Here is a 21,480-nt window from a genome sequence, read left to right as displayed (position 1 = left end):
AGAGAACCCAGCCAGACACCCCAACCTCTACTGAGTTAGAGGTTGACCAACTCCCTAAGGGGAGAAATCAAAGCGGAGAGGATGCCCGAGGTGAGAGAGGAGGAAATAACCTCCGCTCTAACCAGAGGGATCTCCCCTCTCCAGAGAGAAAGACTTCCCCCAAAAGGGGGTTGTCCTCCTCTCCATCCAAACCCAAGAATAAAAATACCAAGGTCACTGGAATAAAGGGAAACCCCTCCGGGGGCCTCCCAAGGCCAAATAGCTCCAAGTAGGTCATCTAGAATAAGCCATGGATTCCAGAATTGTACAGTGGAATTGTAGAGGCCTCAAGGCCAATTACGAGGAAATGCAGCTACTGATGGACTCTGAGACTCCTGTAGCTGTCTGCTTACAGGAAACATTTCTAAAAGATTGCATCAGCTTCCGAAGCTACCGTGCTTACACCAAGAATGTTGAGGATGCAGAGAGAGCATCAGGTGGAGTCTGTATCCTTGTGAAGGATAGCATCCCCCATGAGAGGGTAGAACTACAGACCACACTACAGGCCGTAGCAGCTAGGATAACCCTTCACAAGGTTATCACTTGCTGCAGCCTGTATCTACCACCAGGCGCTCCATTAAACCGAACAGACATGGAGGACCTATTGAAACAACTCCCCCGGCCTTATTTAATCCTTGGGAATTTCAATGCCCATAACACCATGTGGGGATCCAACAATACCGACACAAGAGGTCGTATGCTGGAGGATATCTTCCTCCAACATGATTTATGCATACTTAATGATGCATCACCGACCTACTTGCACCCAGGAACTGGATCATTCACATGCATTGACCTCACCGTATGCGTCCCCGGACTTCTGGACGATTTTAAATGGTCAGTTAGCAATGATCTACGGGGAAGTGATCACTTCCCAATCATCATTACTAACAATCTCCCTTCATTGGGACGACCTCAGCGGTGGAAACTGAATAAGGCCGATTGGGAACAATTCCAAAAAAGATGCTCTGAGGATATCACAGAAAATATCCTCCATGAACAGAACCCAGCTGATACCTTTGCTAGCAAGCTACTAAGTATATCCAGGAAAGTTGTACCCCTAACCTCTGCAAATCCAAAACGGCCTAGCAAACCATGGTTTGATACAGCTTGCAAAAGTGCTATTGGTGATAGGAAAAAACGACTGGCTGCATTTATAAAGAATCCTTCCCAGGAAAACCTAAAGCTATTCAGGATAGCTAGAGCAAAGGCTAGACAAACCATACGGTCAGCCAAAAGGAATTCCTGGAGAAGTTTTGTCGGCAGTCTGGATGCCAAAACTTCTGCTAGAGCGGTTTGGAAGGCAGTAAGGCGAATCAAAGGGAAAGAATCAAATGCAATAGGGCATTTGAAAAACCAAGGACGAACTGTCACGTCCCCCAGAGAAATAGCTGACTGCCTTGCATCCTCAATAGCAGAAAAATCATCCACTGCACACTACACGCCAGAGTTCCAAAAAGTCAAAACCAGGGAGGAAAGACACCCCATTGATTTCAGGTCAGAGAACAATGAAGACTACAACAAACCGTTCTCGCTTGAGGAACTGAGGGAATCGCTGGACAAGTCACATGACACAGCGCCTGGAGAAGACGAAATCCATTACCAGTTCCTCAAGCACCTTCCCGAACCCTCATTGGCAGTCCTACTAGGGGTCTATAACTGTGTGTGGCAAACAGGCGCTTTCCCAAACAGCTGGAGGAAAGCCACAGTTATACCGATACCTAAACCGGGAAGAGACGGCTCTGACCCAGCTAACTATCGACCAATAGCACTAACAAGCTGCATCTGCAAAACCATGGAAAGAATGATTAACAGTAGGCTGGTCTGGTACCTGGAAAGGAATAAAGTGATCTCAAACTACCAGTGTGGATTCCGGCAGGGGCGGACAACAACTGACCACCTGGTAAGGCTGGAAGCTTATATTAGAAATGCATTACTCAGAAGAGAACATCTAGTAGCTGTATTCTTCGATATAGAAAAGGCCTATGACACAACCTGGAAACATGGCATTCTACGTGACCTGGCGCTTATGGGGCTTAAGGGACACCTCCCCCGTTTTGTGGAGGAATTCCTGAAAGATCGAAAATTTCAGGTCCGAGTGGGCAACTCCGCTTCTGACACTCATGACCAGGAAATGGGTGTACCCCAGGGCAGCATTCTGTCAGTCACCCTGTTCAACATTAAAATAAATAGCATCATAAATGCGCTGTCCCCTGGCATAGAGTGCTCTTTGTATGTTGATGACTTTGTCATTCTTACTTATGGGAAAAACATGAACACCTTAGAAAGGAAATTACAGTTATGTTTAAACAAAATTCAGGGTTGGGCAAACTATAATGGTTTCAAATTCTCTGACTCCAAAACAGTTAGTATGCATTTTTGTAATCTAAGGGGGCTCCACCCAGACCCTGAACTATTTATACTCAAAAAGAAGATCCCTGTCGTGAAAACTACAAAATTTTTAGGCCTCACCTTAGATTCCAAATTTAATTTTCTCCCCCACATTAAGGAACTTAAGAAGAAATGCCAAAAGTCATTAAACATACTAAGAGTACTCAGCCATACGGACTGGGGAGCTGACAGAGATACCTTGCTGCTGCTCTATCGGAGTCTAATTCGATCCAAGCTAGACTACGGATCCATAATATATGGAGCAGCAAGGAAGTCGTACCTAAAAATACTGGAACCAATACAAAATGCTGCCCTGCGTCTCTGTCTCGGCGCGTTTCGTACATCACCTATCCCAAGTCTCCATGTGGAGGCTGGAGAACTCCCCATGGATATAAGAATGAAAAAGCTTGCAATGCAGTATATAGTCAAGCTAAAATCCAACCCCACAAACCCTGCTTTTGACTCCATATTTAACCCCACAGAGGTAGAATTATACAATCGAAGGCCTAACGTCATACAGCCGTTGGGCCTTCGAATGAGAGAACCCATCCAAAATTTAACCCCACCCATTGACCAAATCTCTAAAATAGAAACCCCTCAGAATCCTCCTTGGCTAATGAATAAACCTAAATTAAATTTATCCCTCCTTAATTTCAAAAAAGAAAATACAGACCCAAGCATACTACAAGTCCACTTTAGGGAACTGCAGGAGAGCTACGGAGATTGTGGCACCATCTACACAGACGGATCCAAAATGGAGGGAAAGGTCGCGTGTGCCTGCTCCTTTCGGAACAAAACAATCTCCCGTAGACTCCCCGATGGCTGCTCCATCTTTACGGCCGAATTGCACGCAATATTGCTTGCACTTATGGCCGTAAAAGCATCAGAAAGGAGTAAATTTATAATCTGCTCCGACTCCAAATCTGCATTGCAAGCTTTGGGGCGGATGAAGACTGACATCCCATTGGTACATAAGAGCCTGAAGCTGTTGGACCTAATAACAGCCGACCGTAGGGATGTCACCTTCATCTGGGTCCCCTCCCATGTTGGCATTGAGGGAAACGAAGCCGCAGACAGAGAAGCAAAGAGAGCCCTAAATCATGCGGTGTCAGGAACCCAAATTCCCTACTCGGACCTGAGACAAAGTATTGCCTCTGCCACCTATCGAGAGTGGCAGAACCGATGGGAGGCTGAGACTCACAGTAAACTCAGGCAGATTGTGGCGGATGTCAGGTGGCGGCCCACATCTAAGGGTCTGACAAGGCGTGGTAGCACAACCATGTCCAGACTTAGGATTGGCCACACCTACATCACGCACTCTTTTGTACTGAAGAGAGAGGAGCCCCCACTTTGCGAGTACTGTGACTCTCGCCTCACCGTGGAACATATCCTCGTTGATTGCCCCAGATACCAGGATGTCAGGGCGAAACATTTTAGAGCCACTAATCTAAAAACACTATTTAATAATGTCGACCCTGGGAAGGTACTGGGCTTTATTCGGGAAGTGGGGCTATCTACGAAGATCTGATTTCTGAATTTGTGAACATGCACTATTTACATTAGATTTTTACCAAATATTTAAATTTTTACTACCTTTACTATTTTAACTGTGAATAGACCTTAATTTTAATTATATTACTGTATAGAATCTGGCCCTTGTTGTTTAGAGAGAGAGTAGTCCTTAAGGGACTGCAGGCACGACATGGCCTAAATTGTGCCGATGTGCCTCAAATCAACAAATCAAATCAAATCATCAACTGGTGCACAATAGTTCTTATAGAGATGTGCATACATTCAGCCTTTCATCAACTGGTGCACAATAGTTCTTATAGAGGTGCAATACATTCAGCCTTTCATCAACTGGTGTACAATAGTTCTTATAGAGATGTAATACATTCAGCCTTTCATCAACTGGTGTACAATAGTTCTTATAGAGGTGCAATACATTCAGCCTTTCATCAACTGGTGCACAATAGTTCTTATAGAGGTGCAATACATTCAGCCTTTCATCAACTGGTGCACAATAGTTCTTATAGAGATGTGCATACATTCAGCCTTTCATCAACTGGTGCACAATAGTTCTTATAGAGGTGCAATACATTCAGCCTTTCATCAACTGGTGTACAATAGTTCTTATAGAGATGTAATACATTCAGCCTTTCATCAACTGGTGCACAATAGTTCTTATAGAGATGTAATACATTCAGCCTTTCATCAACTGGTGTACAATAGTTCTTATAGAGATGCAATACATTCAGCCTTTCATCAACTGGTGTACAATAGTTCTTATAGAGATGTAATACATTCAGCCTTTCATCAACTGGTGTACAATAGTTCTTATAGAGATGTGCATACATTCAGCCTTTCATCAACTGGTGTACAATAGTTCTTATAGAGATGTAATACATTCAGCCTTTCATCAACTGGTGCACAATAGTTCTTATAGAGATGTAATACATTCAGCCTTTCATCAACTGGTGTACAATAGTTCTTATAGAGATGCAATACATTCAGCCTTTCATCAACTGGTGTACAATAGTTCTTATAGAGATGTAATACATTCAGCCTTTCATCAACTGGTGTACAATAGTTCTTATAGAGATGTGCATACATTCAGCCTTTCATCAACTGGTGTACAATAGTTCTTATAGAGATGTAATACATTCAGCCTTTCATCAACTGGTGCACAATAGTTCTTATAGAGATGTAATACATTCAGCCTTTCATCAACTGGTGTACAATAGTTCTTATAGAGATGTAATACACTCAGCCTTTCATCAACTGGTGTACAATAGTTCTTATAGAGATGTGCATACATTCAGCCTTTCATCAACTGGTGTACAATAGTTCTTATAGAGGTGCAATACATTCAGCCTTTCATCAACTGGTGCACAATAGTTCTTATAAACTTTAGTAAAAAGATGCAACATATGTGGTCTGACTTACACACACTGGTGTACACACACTGACTTACACACACTGACTTACACATACTGGTGTACACTAGATCTAATTGTTCCCTTATTCATGACATCACGCTTGAATCCTACAACTACATGAAGCATCTTAGCTAGAAGTGTATTTTTTAATTTTACCAATTACGAAGAAATGTATGAAATGTATGCCTTTCACAAGTTTTTCGCCTTTTTTTGTTTGGTGACCACAAAAGTTTTAGCTCACTTTTGCCCCCCTCCTCCCCTCCCCGGCCTTTAAAATCTCCCTATTGCGTCTCTGGTCACTACGAGAACGACTTTCTTACTGAATGATAGTATTTTCTCAAGTGTATAAAGCTGAGGTTGCTGTAGATAAGAGTACGCCGGTCCGTGTTCATTGAAGGAAACGAGTCTGACGTGTTTAGTTTTGGGACGATGTCTGAGTTGTTTGCATACAAAAACAAAACAAAACAAGTTGTAGAATATCAGCCAAGTCAGTATGTCGACATTGTCAAGATTAGATTAGGATTCAAAGCTAAAAGTGATTGAATGAAAGCTGACCATAAAAATCTTAGTAGTTTTAAGAAGGACACGTTCTCTGGCTCTCTGTGTCTGGATCAATGACTTTAAGAGTGTGGGCTATACTTTCGAGTTTTCCTTAAGATTGAATGACATTTTTCTTTATATAACCGTAAATAGTAATAGCTCGGTATTTTCCAGTACAAGATCTACCAGTAAGTAAAGGCCCTCTTTCAGATTTTGTATTTTATAGGACATATGTTTCTGTGGTCCACGGTTAACGAGGGTGTCATGTGACCAGCACAATGGCCAACTGATTTTACTTTTCCCCAACTAATATCAAATACCCCGTAGACCTGAGTGGAATCGGAGGCGCCTTATGTTCCCGATATTCAAAATCCCAGTCCTAGTTAATCTAACGGATTTTTTTTTTCTTTTATGGTTTCTGAAATACGCATATCTTCGTCCAAAACACAAAAGTTTTAAAATGAGCGTCAGTGTTGGAGGCTAAAAACTGACAAGTGTCAGTAGTTTGAAATACCTTTGAGCCTATCGTTTCATACGTCAGAGCTGCACAGGCCACACCAGCAAGGCTCAAAACAATTTGGGAGGACCAATAGCCCTCGACGCTAAATCAGACTGATGCTCTCGTTGGTCGTGGCCACTTCAGTCTTTCACGCTTGCGGGCACTGACTGCAGAACCAGAGAAAAGGATCATAGCAATATAATTGGGATGTTATTATATAGAAGGATACCCATACAAAGACCTCATCTCAAATGATGAGATTCTGAACAGGATCATAATGGCAGTTGGGGAACACGATGACCTGCTGACCGCTGTAAAACGCAAAGTTACACTGTATGGCCATATCAAAAGGCCCTCAGGGCTCAGTACCGGGAAAAAACGAAGAGACAGGCGAAGAAAGCGATGGGAAGACAGCATCAAAAAGTGTACGGGCCTGGAAGAGATTCTTTTTAAGACAAAAGCCACAGCTGAATGGAGGAAGACGGTCGAAAGATCATGTTTAGTGACCCAACGGTTCAACAGACTAAGGTATGGGTGAAGGTGAAAACCATATTGAAACTTGCAAGCCTTGTATTAAATCTGTTGAAACGTTTGGAAGAGAACAACCAATCCATCTTTTAAGCACAAAGTTGTTCTTTTTTAGATATATTTACACGTGTGTCATTCGAACACTATTCTTGTATTCTTTTATGGAACGATACATTCGGTTGTTGGTCTACCCTCAACCAAAAACGTTGGGACATATTTCTTCTTGTAGATTTAAAAAAAAAAAAGTTCATCTCGCCGTTGACAACTCTGATTTCTATAAATTTCTGGATTGTCACTACTGCACTTTTGATAAAGTTTGCTCTCGAATTTAAGGTCCAAGTAAGAACGAACAAGATATAATAAAGGTAGGCTCAGCGATTCCGTCGATCTGGTGTCTTTTTTCATGGAATCACAACTTTGAAAAACTGAAAACGATAGTATCATTATCTTGAACAAAGGTATTTGGATCTGTTATGTATAGCATGTAGGCTAATTCGTCTCGCCCTGCGATGGGGCGAAAACTTGTAGGCGAACACGCAGTTCAAATGATGGATTTCTAAATGGTTCTCCAATCTTCCTATTTAGTTTTGTCGACATTTCTGTTTCGTACCTGGCCAATTTCTGCAACAATAATGATTTGGATCTGTTATGTATAGTATGCAGGCTAGATCGTCTCGCCCAGCGATGGCGCGCACACTTGTAGGCGAACACGCAGTTCAAATGATGGATTTCTAAATGATTCTCCAATCGTCCTATTTAGTTTTGTCGACATTTCTGTTTTGTACCTGGCCAATTTCTGCAACAATAATGATTTGGATCTGTTATGTATAGTATGCAGGCTAGATCGTCTCGCCCAGCGATGGTGCGCACACATATAGGCGAACACTTCAAATGGTGGATTTCTAAATGGTTCTCCAATCGTCCTATTTAGTTTTGTCGACATTTCTGTTTTGTACCTGGCCAATTTCTGCAACAATAATGATTTGGATCTGTTATGTATAGTATGCAGGCTAGAACGTCTCGCCCAGCGATGGTGCGCACACATATAGGCGAACACTTCAAATGGTGGATTTCTAAATAGTTCTCCAATCTTCCTATTTAGTTTTGTCGACATTTCTGTTTTGTACCTGGCCAATTTCTGCAACAATAATGATTTGGATCTGTTTTGTATAGTATGCAGGCTAGATCGTCTCGCCCAGCGATGGCGCGCACACTTGTAGGCGAACACGCAGTTCAAATGATGGATTTCTAAATGGTTCTCCAATCGTCCTATTTAGTTTTGTCGACATTTCTGTTTTGCACCTGGTCAGCACGGAGGCCAATTTCTGCAACAATAATGATTTTATTCTGCAACTTTTTTTTTTCTTCTTCCGTCGCCTCTATTCTGGGAAACTTTTCACGTCTGCGCCTCACTTCGGGCGGGGGAAAGGAGGGGGGGCGCCAGATCGATAACAAGATTTTCCACCTTCTCTCGCCCATAATCTTTATTACGTCTGTCCGGGGGGAAAAAAACGAAGAAGAAGAAAAAAAGAAGAGCTACACAACATTCGTTGCATGCTTTAAAATTTGATTAAAATTCAGCGAAATGAGGTCACGGAAAAAGAGAGAGAGAAAAAAAAGGCCCTGGCTTTGACAGAGCCATCTAGACGGGTTGTTATAACCAGAGAGCTCTTACCCTGGCTGGTGGGTGGCAAGACTGATCCACTGGTCACAAAGTGGTGTCCAGAAGTTTGGAGCTGAAAACACGTGTGGTCAGTTGGGGGCACCATGCATCATTCGTCGAGCTCTTTCTCCATTCCTCTCTGTCTTTGGCCTTAGAACCTCTTTAAATGGTAGGCCCGTCCATTCTTTTATGTTGTCCTCTCATCGCGTTCTCTGTCTGCCTCTTCTTCTTTTTCCTGGTGCTGTTCCCTGAAGGATGGTCTTTGCGAGCCCCGAAGATCTGGTAATATGGCCATAGATTTTATTCTTTCTATTATTATTAGAATTATTATTTATTTCTTTATGCAAATGAAACCACAAAATGGACCTCATTCACCAATCGTAAACAAACAACATTTAGTCACGTGATCTTATTGAGAAAACAACGAAACAAACGTTCACGTGACAACCATCATGAATTAAACACGAGATCGTAAATTATATAGAAGAGATAGAGCACCACGTGGCTAAATGTGGTTTGTTTACGATTGGTGAATGAGGTCCATTGCATGTTCATGTTTTTTTTTTAAAGAAGGGAAAAGATGTCTGCGAGAATCTAATTATGTTTAACTATTACACTATTGTTGGTAGCCATGGGCGTGTCTGCCTGTAAGCGTTACGCTTTTTTTTTTTTATTAATGTCAACTAGTTTTTATAGATTCTGTCACTCAGTAGTCCAGTGTCTCCCAAACTGTGTTCCGCGAGGGATGAATAAGTATTCCACAAACTGTTGGAATAATTAACCAGTAGGCCGCCACATAAATAAATCTCTCTAAAAAAAATAAGCAAAGTGTTCCGTTATATACTCAGAAATGTGTGGATATCCATTTTGAAATTATCGTTTCGTTATTAGAAGGCTGGGATTTTTAATTTCGGAATCCTTATGGCGCCTCTGAGTCCACCCAGCTCTCTAATGGGTACCTTCGCGGTGAAGGCGGTGGTCGTTGTGCTGGCCACTAGACACCCTCGTTAACACTGGGCCACAAAAAAACAGATGATCTATAGACCGCACGGTCTGAAAGGGGAACTTTACTATTAGATCTATAGGAGGCGTCATAAATGATGATACAGGTTATATCTTCCTTCCTTTTGCATTGAAGTTTAACGTTAATGCATGATTTCATTTCAGTCGGTCTAGTTTTGTAATCACTAGAAGAAAATGCCCTAAGCAGTTAAGTGCACATTTTCGGATTCGTTGTTTAACTAGACCTTGATTTATTTATGTTCTCCGCTAGTCTTGAGTCGTTAAGGAAGCTAATTATAGGGATCTTGCGTATCCCTGTCCTTGTTGGTTCCCGTAGTCTCACTAGCAGGCGTACACATAGTACTAGTCTTGGGGCGTGCCTTGAACTTGACCCAGTTTCCCCATTGAACACACAGCCCGGTTCCCAGCGAGGTCAGCCCCAGTTCACACGGGGTCACTGACACCGCCCGTAACAGTGCGCACGCTGATTTCACTGTGGGTGACATGAGGACAGAACTTCTGACTGATAGAGCCAGTTTCAAGTCTTCTTTCTCGCAGTTGACAAAAACGTCTTCTGATTCAGTCACCTACTTATGGTCAATATTTTGAATAGCCTAAAGTTAGAGTTAGACAAAATGAAGCAAACAATCAGGGGCGTAGCCAGGAATTTTACATCGTTTGACCTCTTTGGGAGCCCCTGCATTTTGCTAAATATTTAAATTTGTATGTAAAAAAAACCCACTAATTTGGGCTCCCCTTAAGTGGGGGCCCGGAGGGGATTTTCAAAGTCTCCCCCCTCCTGCCCCCACCCTAGCTACGCCATTGCAAACATTCAACGATAACACTATTTTCCGTTTTTGCTCTGGTTACAGTGGGTGTTGAAAAACAATTGAGTAAATCTTTGATCTATGTACCGGCTAACTGTTTATAATATGCATTAAAAAATTGAGTAAATCCTTGGTCTATCTATGTAGCTGTGTGATATCCATTAAAAATTGAGTACCGGCTATCTTTTGCATTGTTTGATGTAATGTTACCAATGTTTACATGTTGAAAAAAAGTTCGTTTCTAATTTGGTTCACAAAATTTGTTTAAAGTCGTAATGTAGATCTACTTGTAGGCTTATATTTGGTTCACACCTCCCACGTGACTCCTTATCTCACTGTTCATTATCTACGCGTGTGTGTGTGTTGTAGCATTGTAGTATAGAGGTCATGGCGTGTGAAACGAAATGACTCCACCCCCAAGTGTGTGTGTGTGTGATGTAGAGAACAGGAAGTGTAGAAGCACGTGGTTTTGTTTCATTGAGAGACAATGCAGTGCCACTTTTAAAAATGGTAAAATAATTTTAACTTCTAAGCGAGAAGAACTGGAGGCAAGTCGGCGAGCCAGTGACGTTTTTCACCGTCTCTCCCCCCCCCCCTGACACACATAATAAACTTGTCATTAACCTGTGCACCACCTTGAAATACGATCATCAGAATGTTGAACTTTAGCGTTATTCGTGTTCGTGTAAAGAGAGGGGGCAGGGGGGGGGGCTTCATCCAAACGTTTTTTTTTTTAAAAACTTGATGTCCAGAGATTTGTTTCGTGTATCCACACACACACATAGAATGGAAACATATGACCCAGTCTACGGGCTTGACATTACACGAGTAGAAGCATATCTAGATATTAACACAGCTATGTCTGTGGCGGAAGTTACCAAGGCGTCCAGCATGTCCAGAGTTTGAACAGTCACACTGGCAAGTGCAGATATGCCGAAAGAAGGACTGTTCAAAATACTGTGAGTGAAATATTACGGAAAATACGTGGACACAGAAGAGCTTTGATTGATAGGAACATGGTCACAATGTGGTAGGAACACAGCGAATGATGTGATAGGAACATGGCAAACGATATAATAGAAACATGTGATAGGAACATAGCCACAATGTGGTAGGAACACAGCGAATGATGTGATACGAACATGGCAAACCATATGATAGAAACATGGCAAACAATATGATAGAAACATGGCAAACAATATAATAGAAACATGGCTAATAGTGTGATAGGAACACAGTAAATAATGTGATAAGAACATCGCAAATAATATGATAGGAACATGGCAATAATGTAGAGGTTTCATAAACATTTCGGGAGACAAACTCGGGTGTCTTTCAATGACAGTTTTGAATCTAATGTGGCTTACAACAATGGTAGCCAAACATTAACCAAGGCTGGAGATGGACAGCCCAGGATCAAAGAAAGGGAACAAGAGGAAGAGAAAAGGAAGGGAGATGACCTGAAATTCACACGTTTTCAGACTAGACTGAAATTGTGCTGACTTACTGATGCATTGTGCACTTAAATTGCCAATTCATTGTGCACTTAAATTGCTGATGCATTGTGCACTTATTTGCTGATGCACTATGCACTTATTTTGCTGATGCATTGTACTCTTACATTGCTGTGCACTTATTTTTTCCAACGCATTGTGCACTTACCTGATGATGTATTGTGCACCACTCATCCTATATTGAGACCTTACCAAAGTCTAATATTGAATTTTACATTTATTTTCAAACTAAAAATTGTATCACTGTACCACTAGCAACTCTTAACAATGTGTATTTTTTTTTTAAAAGTTTGTATGACTTAAATGACTTAAAAAAAAACCTGTCCAATAGATAACTATACAATTTTCCATTTTCATAAGCTCTCCACTAGCAGAGTGGTTACTGTGTTGGCTTGAGAAGGCTTGAGCCTGAGTTCAACTTCAGGTCATTCCCTATTTAAAAAAAATTAATTTATTAACGCTTTTTAATTGATAGTCTAGATCTATTACAAATTTAATTACATGACTGAACCAAACTAATTGATACAAGTAGCCTTAATATAAACTTTGTTTTTTTTTAAAGTATTTTAAAAAAATATTTTCTTTTTTCAAGTTTTTGTTGGTGTTGTTGTTGTTTAGCTCTGAATCTCACTTTTTAAAATGTAGTGAACACTGTCAAAACCTTTACACCAAAATTCATCAATGACTCTTCTATCTTAGAAAAATAAGAAAATTTAAAATCAACAAAACAATAATTAAACTCTTCTATACAGCAACCATCAGCAGTCTAATTAACTTTTGCCATCACCTGCTGGTATGGTAATACTTCACTGGCACAAAGACATAGACTAAATAGACTAATTAAAAAAGCATGGTATATCACTCGAACACAGCTATCTCTTGAATAACTTTTTCAAGAAAAATGCCTTTCCAAAACACTCACGATTCTTAAAGACAACCTGCACCCATTAAACCATTGTTACACCAGATCTGAACGAAGTGGTTGTCTACTTTCCATTAGGACTAAAACAGAGAGATTTAAAAACTCCTTTATCCCACTTTCGGTCAGTGTTACAAGGTCATCTTTCATCATCGAGAAGTACATAGAAGTCTAATTCATGAAGTGCTGGTTGTGAGTGTGTTTCTTGTGTGAATGTTGTTCGTATCTGCATCAATATTATTTTTTCTACAGTAGTTATGCTTAAATGGTTCATTGTAGTCAACAGAATTTCCATTTGCTTAGATCAATAGAAATGATATTCTCTTATTCCATTTGATGAAGTTTTGCTTAGATCTCTATGTGATTGACTTTAAGCTCATCTCTCTCTTACATTACCAAGTTTTCATTTGTAAATATGTTTAACCTTTCACCCAATCCTCTGTTTTTTTGGGTTTTTTTTAGTAACATGAAAACAAATGTTCTGTTGTTTCTGTGTATAAAACATAAGACAAGTTGAAAAAATAAATGGAAATCACTTCTTTTGGTATTATTGGTGTTTGTCAGTGCAAAATAATAACCAATCTATGAATTATTGCACAAAAAAACAACCTTATCACTACATAGTAATTTCAATTCTCAGAATAATCACAGACCTAACACAAACCCAACATGAAACATGTAACACAAAACACACACATATACAAGACCTATGAACAGGAATTGACACACTGATATTTGTTCCTTTCAGATGATGACAAAATTCAACAAGCTGCGGACTCCAACAGTTCTAAGCAGCCGTTTGTTCCATGCAAGGTGTGTGGAGATAAGGCTTCGGGTTATCATTATGGAGTGACATCTTGTGAGGGATGCAAAGTGAGTCCATTTTTTAGTACTTTTTTTTTTATCCATGTACTAAAGATAACCATACCATAAAATGACTAGACTACTTCTGACACCATTTAGATTTTGAAAATATTGGTTAAATATTTCTTGTGAAAGGAGAAAAGTGGGGGATTTTAACATTCAGTCTTTAGTTATCTTGCCTAGCTCAAGAAAGATTGTGTTAAATTGGTTTCTGACTAGAAGTCTCCAGCTAAGCAACTTTTTTATCAAGTATAGTATTAGCATTTCACTAGTGTATATGCATTTAAACAACTTACTGCCGCAAAGACTTAGAGCAGAGAATGTACTGATTGTTCTGATTCTTAGCATAAATACTATTATGTATTGGTTGCAGTTGTACAGCCAGTAGTAGTGGAATTAAACATTGAGTTGTTGTTTTAAAGTAAAAACAACTATAAAAGAATCTATTAAACAGGCAACAGTAATTATAAGTCCTGGGACATTATGTTGTAATCTTTGGCACCTCTATTCTTTTAAACTATAAAAGACATTTTGTTTTCTAGGTCTCGTCGAGCATTTTGACCTGCGAAATAAATTTAGAGAGGGGTGCGACATGGCCTCAATTGTGCCGATGTGCCAAAAATCCAAATACTACATTTAGAGAGTAAAGTGGACACGTGACTGACCACTTCTCTTTGATCCTTTGTAAATCTTGCTTCCATTTCTTTCAAGTGTTACACCATTTTTAAGTTCAGAGATTTACACACAGTTGATTTTATCTAATTTATTGTTTCTCATTTTATCCTTTGTGTGCATTATCTTACATTTAGTTTCAAAATCTCAGTTAAGTTTTCTTTTGCAAAAGATATTTTTAAAGTTCTAATCTTGTCAGACCACAAAGTCTGAAGGGGGAACTTTTCATTTTACTTTAATCTTGTCAGACATGTTTAGTCTTTTTTACAATTCATGATTATAAAATTAGAATGAAATGTGTTTGATGCTATGATTAAACAATGAATTATACAGCATGAATAACAGAAATTCATAAAAATATTATAAAGTAGTACTGTTGTTTCACATAGTTTCTGGAAGCAGGGGATAAAAGAAGAATTTGAATCCGTCGCTTGAAAAGTGCAAATGTTCTTCTGTTGTGGTTTTGTTAAGAGAAACTACTTTGTCTATTCATATTAAAAGTTGTGTTTCAACTATTTAAAGTTCTTAAACCTGCATTTCATTCTAGTGGGACTGGAGTTCCACTCATTGTGACATCCTCTAGCACAGCTGTGCATATCAGACATGTTGTTCATGCATAGTAAGGTGTGAGGACTGGAAATACGAGAGGGCGATTGTGTGAGATACGAGAGGGCGAATGTGTCAATGTCTGGAGGGGAATGATGTTGTTGTCGTGGTGGTACGGGTGACTGTGAGACAAAAGTTTGAGACATGCAGCAATAAAAGTGTCTTTGTGGTGTGTTTGAGCATGTACATGTGAAAAAGTATGGGTGCAGCAAAAAGGTATTTTTTTAGGGCTAGTTGGTTAAAACTTGCTTATAGAGAGAGCTTGTAGAGAGAGTTAGTTAGAACTTGCAGCTTGTAGAGAGATTTAGTTAGAACTTGGAGCTTATAGAGAGAGTTAGTTAGAACTTGGAGCTTATAGAGAGAGTTAGAGAGTGAAAGTAGAGCTAGAACTTGTAGTCAGAAATGAGAGCTTGTAGACATATAGTAAGTTTGTAGAATTTGGAGTTGTATAGACAATAAAGATGGAGTTGTATTGTAAAAGTATTTGTATACTAGATCTATTGAAACTGCTACAACGTACACTTTGTCCTTGCATTATTAGAAGTTGGAGTTGTACAGACAATAGAGATGGAGTTGTATTATAAAAGTATTTGTATACTAGATCTATTGAAACTGCTACAACACACACTTGTCCTTGCATTATTGAAGAATAACCAAAGAAATAGAAGTCATCAATAGTTTTAAAAAACTTGCATCATAACATAAGGGTATTGTTTTAAATTAAAACTGGGTTTTTTTTTACTCTTATGCCTGCTAACTACTTTATCTAAACAATGACTTATTTCTCCTAGGGTTTCTTTCGACGCAGCATACAGAAACAAATTGAATATCGCTGTCTCAGAGAAGGCAAATGTATGGTCATACGCCTGAATAGAAATCGTTGTCAGTATTGTCGGTTTAAAAAATGCTTGGCAGTCGGCATGTCGAGGGACTGTAAGTTACTTGCCTTACTTTCTTTTGCTCTAGGAGGGAAATTTTTTATTTTATTAAAATACTCAGAAAGATACAAAAATAAAGACACATTTCTTATTCCATTATGCGTAGACAAATTTGTACAAGTCCATCTTTTTTTCTTAGTGTGATTAGAGGATGATTAGAGGATGGAACCAGTAGCCTGAATCAGCCAAGAAAACCAATGACTAGGCAGAGTTTAAGTCTCTAAGTCTGTTATTTTGATATGATAATATTTTTGTCCATCTAAAAAATTTTTTACTTTGTTTTCAATAATAGTCTAAGTGTTCATCTTCAAAGCATAGTTACACCATCACAGTGAATATTTTGTCATAACAATCTCTGAAATAAATTTGAGGTTAATGCTTAATTTAAAAGTATGTCATAATTAAATAATGAATAAATAAATTATGGCTTTTATATGGCGCTAATTTTATATTTTAACCAGAATGATTCTGGACCCTGAAAATTTGTATAGAGATTATACAATGATATTTTATGGCTTTAAAAAAAATACAAAATCATCCCATAGCTAAAATTTTTTAAACACTCTTTGGTTTGATATTATTTTGTCTTCTACTGTTGAATTTGTCTTTGATGGACATACTAACACTATAATATTATGTCTTTGCATTGTATAGCTGTTCGCTATGGGCGTGTACCCAAGAGGTCAAAAGGTCAAGAGGAACAGAGCGTCAGCTCCAGCGACTCTAGTCAAGACCAGTCAGCTCTGGAAAGTAAACAGCTGGCCATCTATGATGTGATTCTCAGTATTTCTCAGGCCCACCACGCTCACTGCGCCATCACTGAAGATAAAAGTAAAAATATTGTGAAACGTCACGCTACGCTGGTGAGTCTAGTTAACACTCGTGAGAAGCTTGCGGCAGGCATGACATGGCCTAAATTGTGCCGATGTGCCTCAAATCAAAAATCAAATCATGAGAAGCTTGTGGGGATTGATTTTTGTTTTGAAAAGAAAAATTCAGTATTGATTCGAAATTTACTTGCAGGAGTATAAAGCATCTTAGGCAAAATTGACTTGTTGATTTCACATTCATTGTGGGTAAGGTGGCTGAGTGATAAAGGGCTTGGCTTCTAAGCAGAGGGATCTCGATTTTGAATCCCAGTGAAGACTGGTATTTGGAATTTTAGGTAACCCAGCATCCACCCAACTCTGATGGGTACCTGGCAAATGTTGGGGGAGTAAAGGGGGTTCTTTCTTGGTGTTAATCATTGGCCATTGAAACCAATGGCCTTTACCCATGTGTCGCAAGGTCTGAAAGGGGTAGCTTTTTTTCTTTTACATTTATTAAATCATTGCTTATTTCTTGTTAACCTCTTAAAGTAAACCTTAGAACATTTCTTTGCTTTCATCATTTTTATTTTGTGCTTACTAAACATTTAAAAATGACCTTCTATTTTCAGATGACAAAAATTCAGTTACCAACAGGGAGGCTGCAGTTTACAAATGAAGAAATAGAGATGCATCGTTTACTAATGTGGCAGCAATTAGCAGCACTAGTCACACCCTCCATACACAGTGTTGTGGAGTTTTCAAAGCGGGTTCCTAGTGAGTATCAAATAAAGGTTTTTAAAGCAGGTTCCTAGTGAGTATCAATGGTTTTTAAAGTTGGTTCCTAGTGAGTATCAAATACGGTTTTCAAAGCGGGTTCCTCCTGAATAAGGTTTTTAAAGCAGGTTCCTAGTGAGTATCAAATAGGGGTTTTCAAAGTGGGTTCTAGTGAGTATCAAATAGGGTTTTCAAAGCAGTTTCCTAGTGAGTATCAAATAAAGGTTTTTAAAGCAGGTTCCTACTTAGTATTAAACAAGGTTTATGTATGGCATTGGTCCTGATTCATTGAACATTCAGTTCTTTCTTGAAATGATTTCAATCTCTGATGGTCATGTTGTATTCTCTCTGAACTCACATCTTTTTTATTCTGGGTTTGAAACCTGCCCACTACCATCCCTGCTATCCTGCAGGAGGCTAGGGCTAGAATGTAATTATCTTCAATTCTGAAGGCGCATCCGAAACATGTAAAACAAAACATTTTGTAGCATTTTACATCTTGAGAGATTATCTTTTCACTTTGCAACTTCTTATGTGACTAAGGAGGCCAATCCTAAATATTTAGCTGCTGTCACAGGTAGGGCATCTGCAATAAACGTATGGTTATAAAGATTCTAGGCCTTTTGTTTTACAAGAATTTTCAAGAGCAGACTTAACACAAACACATTAAATTGCTTTATTTCTAATAATTTCAAAGGACTCTATTCCTGTTGCTTAAGAACTGTGAAATTAAAATGTAATAAAACTTGTATGTATACAAATGTATATTAACACTTATGTATTTATGTTTCTTCTCAATATAAAGTGGACTAATGTTTAATTCTTTCAAACTCAATCCACAGAAAAAGAATAGGAATGCTTTTGTTGAAATGAATTGTATATCATATTTATAAATATGATATTAACTGTTCAAATGTTTGTACAATTAAGTGACAGTAATGATGTACTGCTGACCGATAGAACTGAACCCACCCCTGAAATGGTCATTGGTATTATTTCAAAAAGGCCATTCTAGAAACCTTACTAACTATTGACTCTTCCTTTGAATATTCTTTATACAGTAGATCACAGCTTGTGCTGCGCAGCCACTGGAAATACTGCATTCTTCACTAATCTTTGGACTCGAAGACAAGCCTTAATATTATTATTATTATTATATAGCTGACCACATGGATTTGTTTACAAAACAAAATCTCTACTTATAAAATCTACTTTCTGTAATTTTTGTTTTACTTTTGTTCAAAACCTGCCATGCTAACCAAATGTGCAGTTTGGTGTGACACATTTTATAGTCAATTTAGTTCAACTGTTTGTTTTGTTGTTTTCAGATTTTCCTGATCTTTCTCAAGATGATCAACTTATTTTGATAAAGACAGGCTTTTTTGAAATTTGGTTGGCAAGAATGTCTCGTATGATACTAAAAGATGAGGATATCATTGTGTTTGAAGATGGCAGTTGTATAGCAAGACAAGAACTGGCTGTGGTGTATTCAGTAAGTACCAGATTGACTAGGTCTCTTTACCTTTTTTATTACTTTCATTGTTTATTAGGCGGCTTTTTTTCCACAGCTCTGCCTTATCTTATCGTTTCTTATCTTATATGATACAGGCGTTACTTCAAAAAAGAAGATGATTACGTCCTACGTGTCATGCATTAACCAATGACCTAATTCATTATTTAGCAAACCCACTTTAGCTCTGTAAAGTAAAATGAAATGAAAGTAGGTTGATCTATTTTTTATATTTTTTTTTGACAAATTCTTAAGACCAAACTGTGGTTACTGGTTTGACCAAATCTCATTTAGAGAGCTGATTATGTAAGGTTAAGGGGGTCAACGGGTCAAAAATAATCATTTTTCATTAAAAAAATCGATTTTTCAAAAGTTGCATATTATGTTAGAATAATATCTTATAAATGATATAGTTTAGCTAAAATAACTAAAATAAAGGTATTTTAATGTAAAAAATGAGTTAGAAAGGGGTAGGGGTAAGCTAATTTTGCTCTAAATGTTGAAAAAATCGCCGTTTTACGATGCCGATTACCGCGTAGCCCGCCATAAAAGTGGGTCATGTTTGGTGTCTTTGAAAAGCCTACGGTCAGCTCTACAAGTCCATTTCAATGACTCATTCATCTAAAAATAACCTTAGCCTTGAAACTAGTTCAAACTAGACCACTACACGTGTCTCTATTCAAATCCGATTGGATCATGATGTGTATTTATGAAATAAACGATTTTGATTGGTTCCTTCCGGCCATGTGGTTCCGATGTTTACAGCAACAATGATGGCGTCCGTGAATCGATAGAAGACCCTTTTGGATATTGTATGCTATCTTTGCCATTATTATTTATGGTAAGTACATGTTTCCTAATATTTTTATAGATCTAGATATAGCATTATCATAAAAACATAGATCTAGGGGTCGGACAAGCACATATTCAGTGTTTAGGTCGTACTAGATCTAGTTTTAGTTACTACACTTTCACTTGGGCTTGGCCTTGGGGCTAGGCTAGTCTAAGGTGACTAAGGCAAGGCTAAGGCTATCCTATTAGTCTAGATCTAGATAGATCTAGATTCATATTCTAGTATTCTAGTGCCTTAGTATTTGGATTGATCTAGTTCTATAAAATAGATTTAGAAACTTGATTTCGTTTTAGATCTATATAGGTCTATCTCTATCATCTATCTTGTCTACTTTAGTCTAGATCTAGATCTAGATCTCCATTTCATGAGCAGTAAGATCGTATCCACTGCAGAAGAGAAGATTAGATTCTAGAATAGATATTAGATCTAGATCTAGATCTATATATCTAATATAGTCTAGATCTAGTTGTTGCTTTTTCTAATTCTAGATCTAAAATAACTTTGATGACTCAAGAATAAATAGTCTGAGTAGTGAATAAATGAGTTATGAGTGAGTCCTGCTAGTGTAGATTTATTTACTAGATTTCTAGATCTAAATTTTACTGGGCTACAATAGCATACTGATACATACTGTTTACATACAATAACTTTTTCCTTTTTTTTTTCCAGTCTCAGGTTCTCCTGACTACCATTAGAAGTAATGATCTACCTAATCTGTTACAAGGATATAGACATTAGATCTACACACAATCACATTGGGAATTGTAGGTAAGAAAAAAAGGTTTTGTCCATTAATTTTTTTCTATCATTCTTTTTAGTTCTTGATTATATATTGAGTAAATAACACTAATGCTATATTTATCATTTGAATACTTTCATAATAGGCTATTTAATTTATATTTTCCTTTTCTTTATATCAACAGATCAAAACAACACATGCAGTGTACACTGACCCTTCCTCTTGTTGGAAGAAAACATCACCACATACTAGTACCTCGTCAGCCACCTACCCTGTCTGAAAGCTGCCTAAATACTGCAGTATGACATAGAAGTACTTCATAATCAAACACATCACACGCTGCTTATCACATATATAGCAATAATTTCCACTTTATAGACCTGGATCTATATCATGTTAACAACCTGGGATTCTTTTCTCGTTGGATACTGTCGTTGACCACCACCTCCAGCTACAAAGACTCTTACATCATTATAAAGTTCTACCTAACTTATTTCATTACAAGATTCATCATCAAGCACTGCATGGTTCCTGGTGAACCAATTTATCATCAACTACTGTTTCAACATAAATAAGGACCAGAGTTTTTCTGTCGTTGTAGCTGTACACATGCAATGAGCTTCAGTCTCGCCATGTCACATTATATCAGCATTTCTTACCATGTATAACATTTATACTGCACAACTTACATATGTGCATTATCAGTTCAATGGCTATATATAAAAAGCCATATCATATTACAATGAAGGACTATCTACTATAAAGGCACTGCACTCTACAATTATTCAGCCACCTAAAATATACAAGTTGCATTTTTTTTCAAATACTGGTGCCATTCTATTCACTGGATTTAT

At 38.3% G+C, this 21,480-nt stretch overlaps 1 protein-coding gene across 1 annotated transcript in view; it reads left to right on the top strand.

Annotated features, from left to right (window-relative positions):
- Nucleotides 1-21,480, top strand: part of LOC106056813 (ecdysone-induced protein 78C-like) — a 31,930-nt gene that overhangs the window by 6,970 nt on the left and 3,480 nt on the right. Inside the window, exons 2-6 of the mRNA XM_056045177.1 lie at nt 13,610-13,734; nt 15,795-15,936; nt 16,596-16,804; nt 17,380-17,524; nt 18,853-19,016. Of these exons, the coding sequence (XP_055901152.1) occupies nt 13,610-13,734; nt 15,795-15,936; nt 16,596-16,804; nt 17,380-17,524; nt 18,853-19,016 (785 nt within the window). The remainder of the gene's footprint in view (nt 1-13,609; nt 13,735-15,794; nt 15,937-16,595; nt 16,805-17,379; nt 17,525-18,852; nt 19,017-21,480) is intronic.

Source organism: Biomphalaria glabrata, chromosome 10 (genome assembly GCF_947242115.1).
Source record: "Biomphalaria glabrata chromosome 10, xgBioGlab47.1, whole genome shotgun sequence".
Lineage (NCBI taxonomy): Eukaryota > Metazoa > Mollusca > Gastropoda > Planorbidae > Biomphalaria > Biomphalaria glabrata.
Note: the sequence above shows the minus strand (reverse complement) of the source record. Positions and strands in the feature narration are given on the sequence as shown.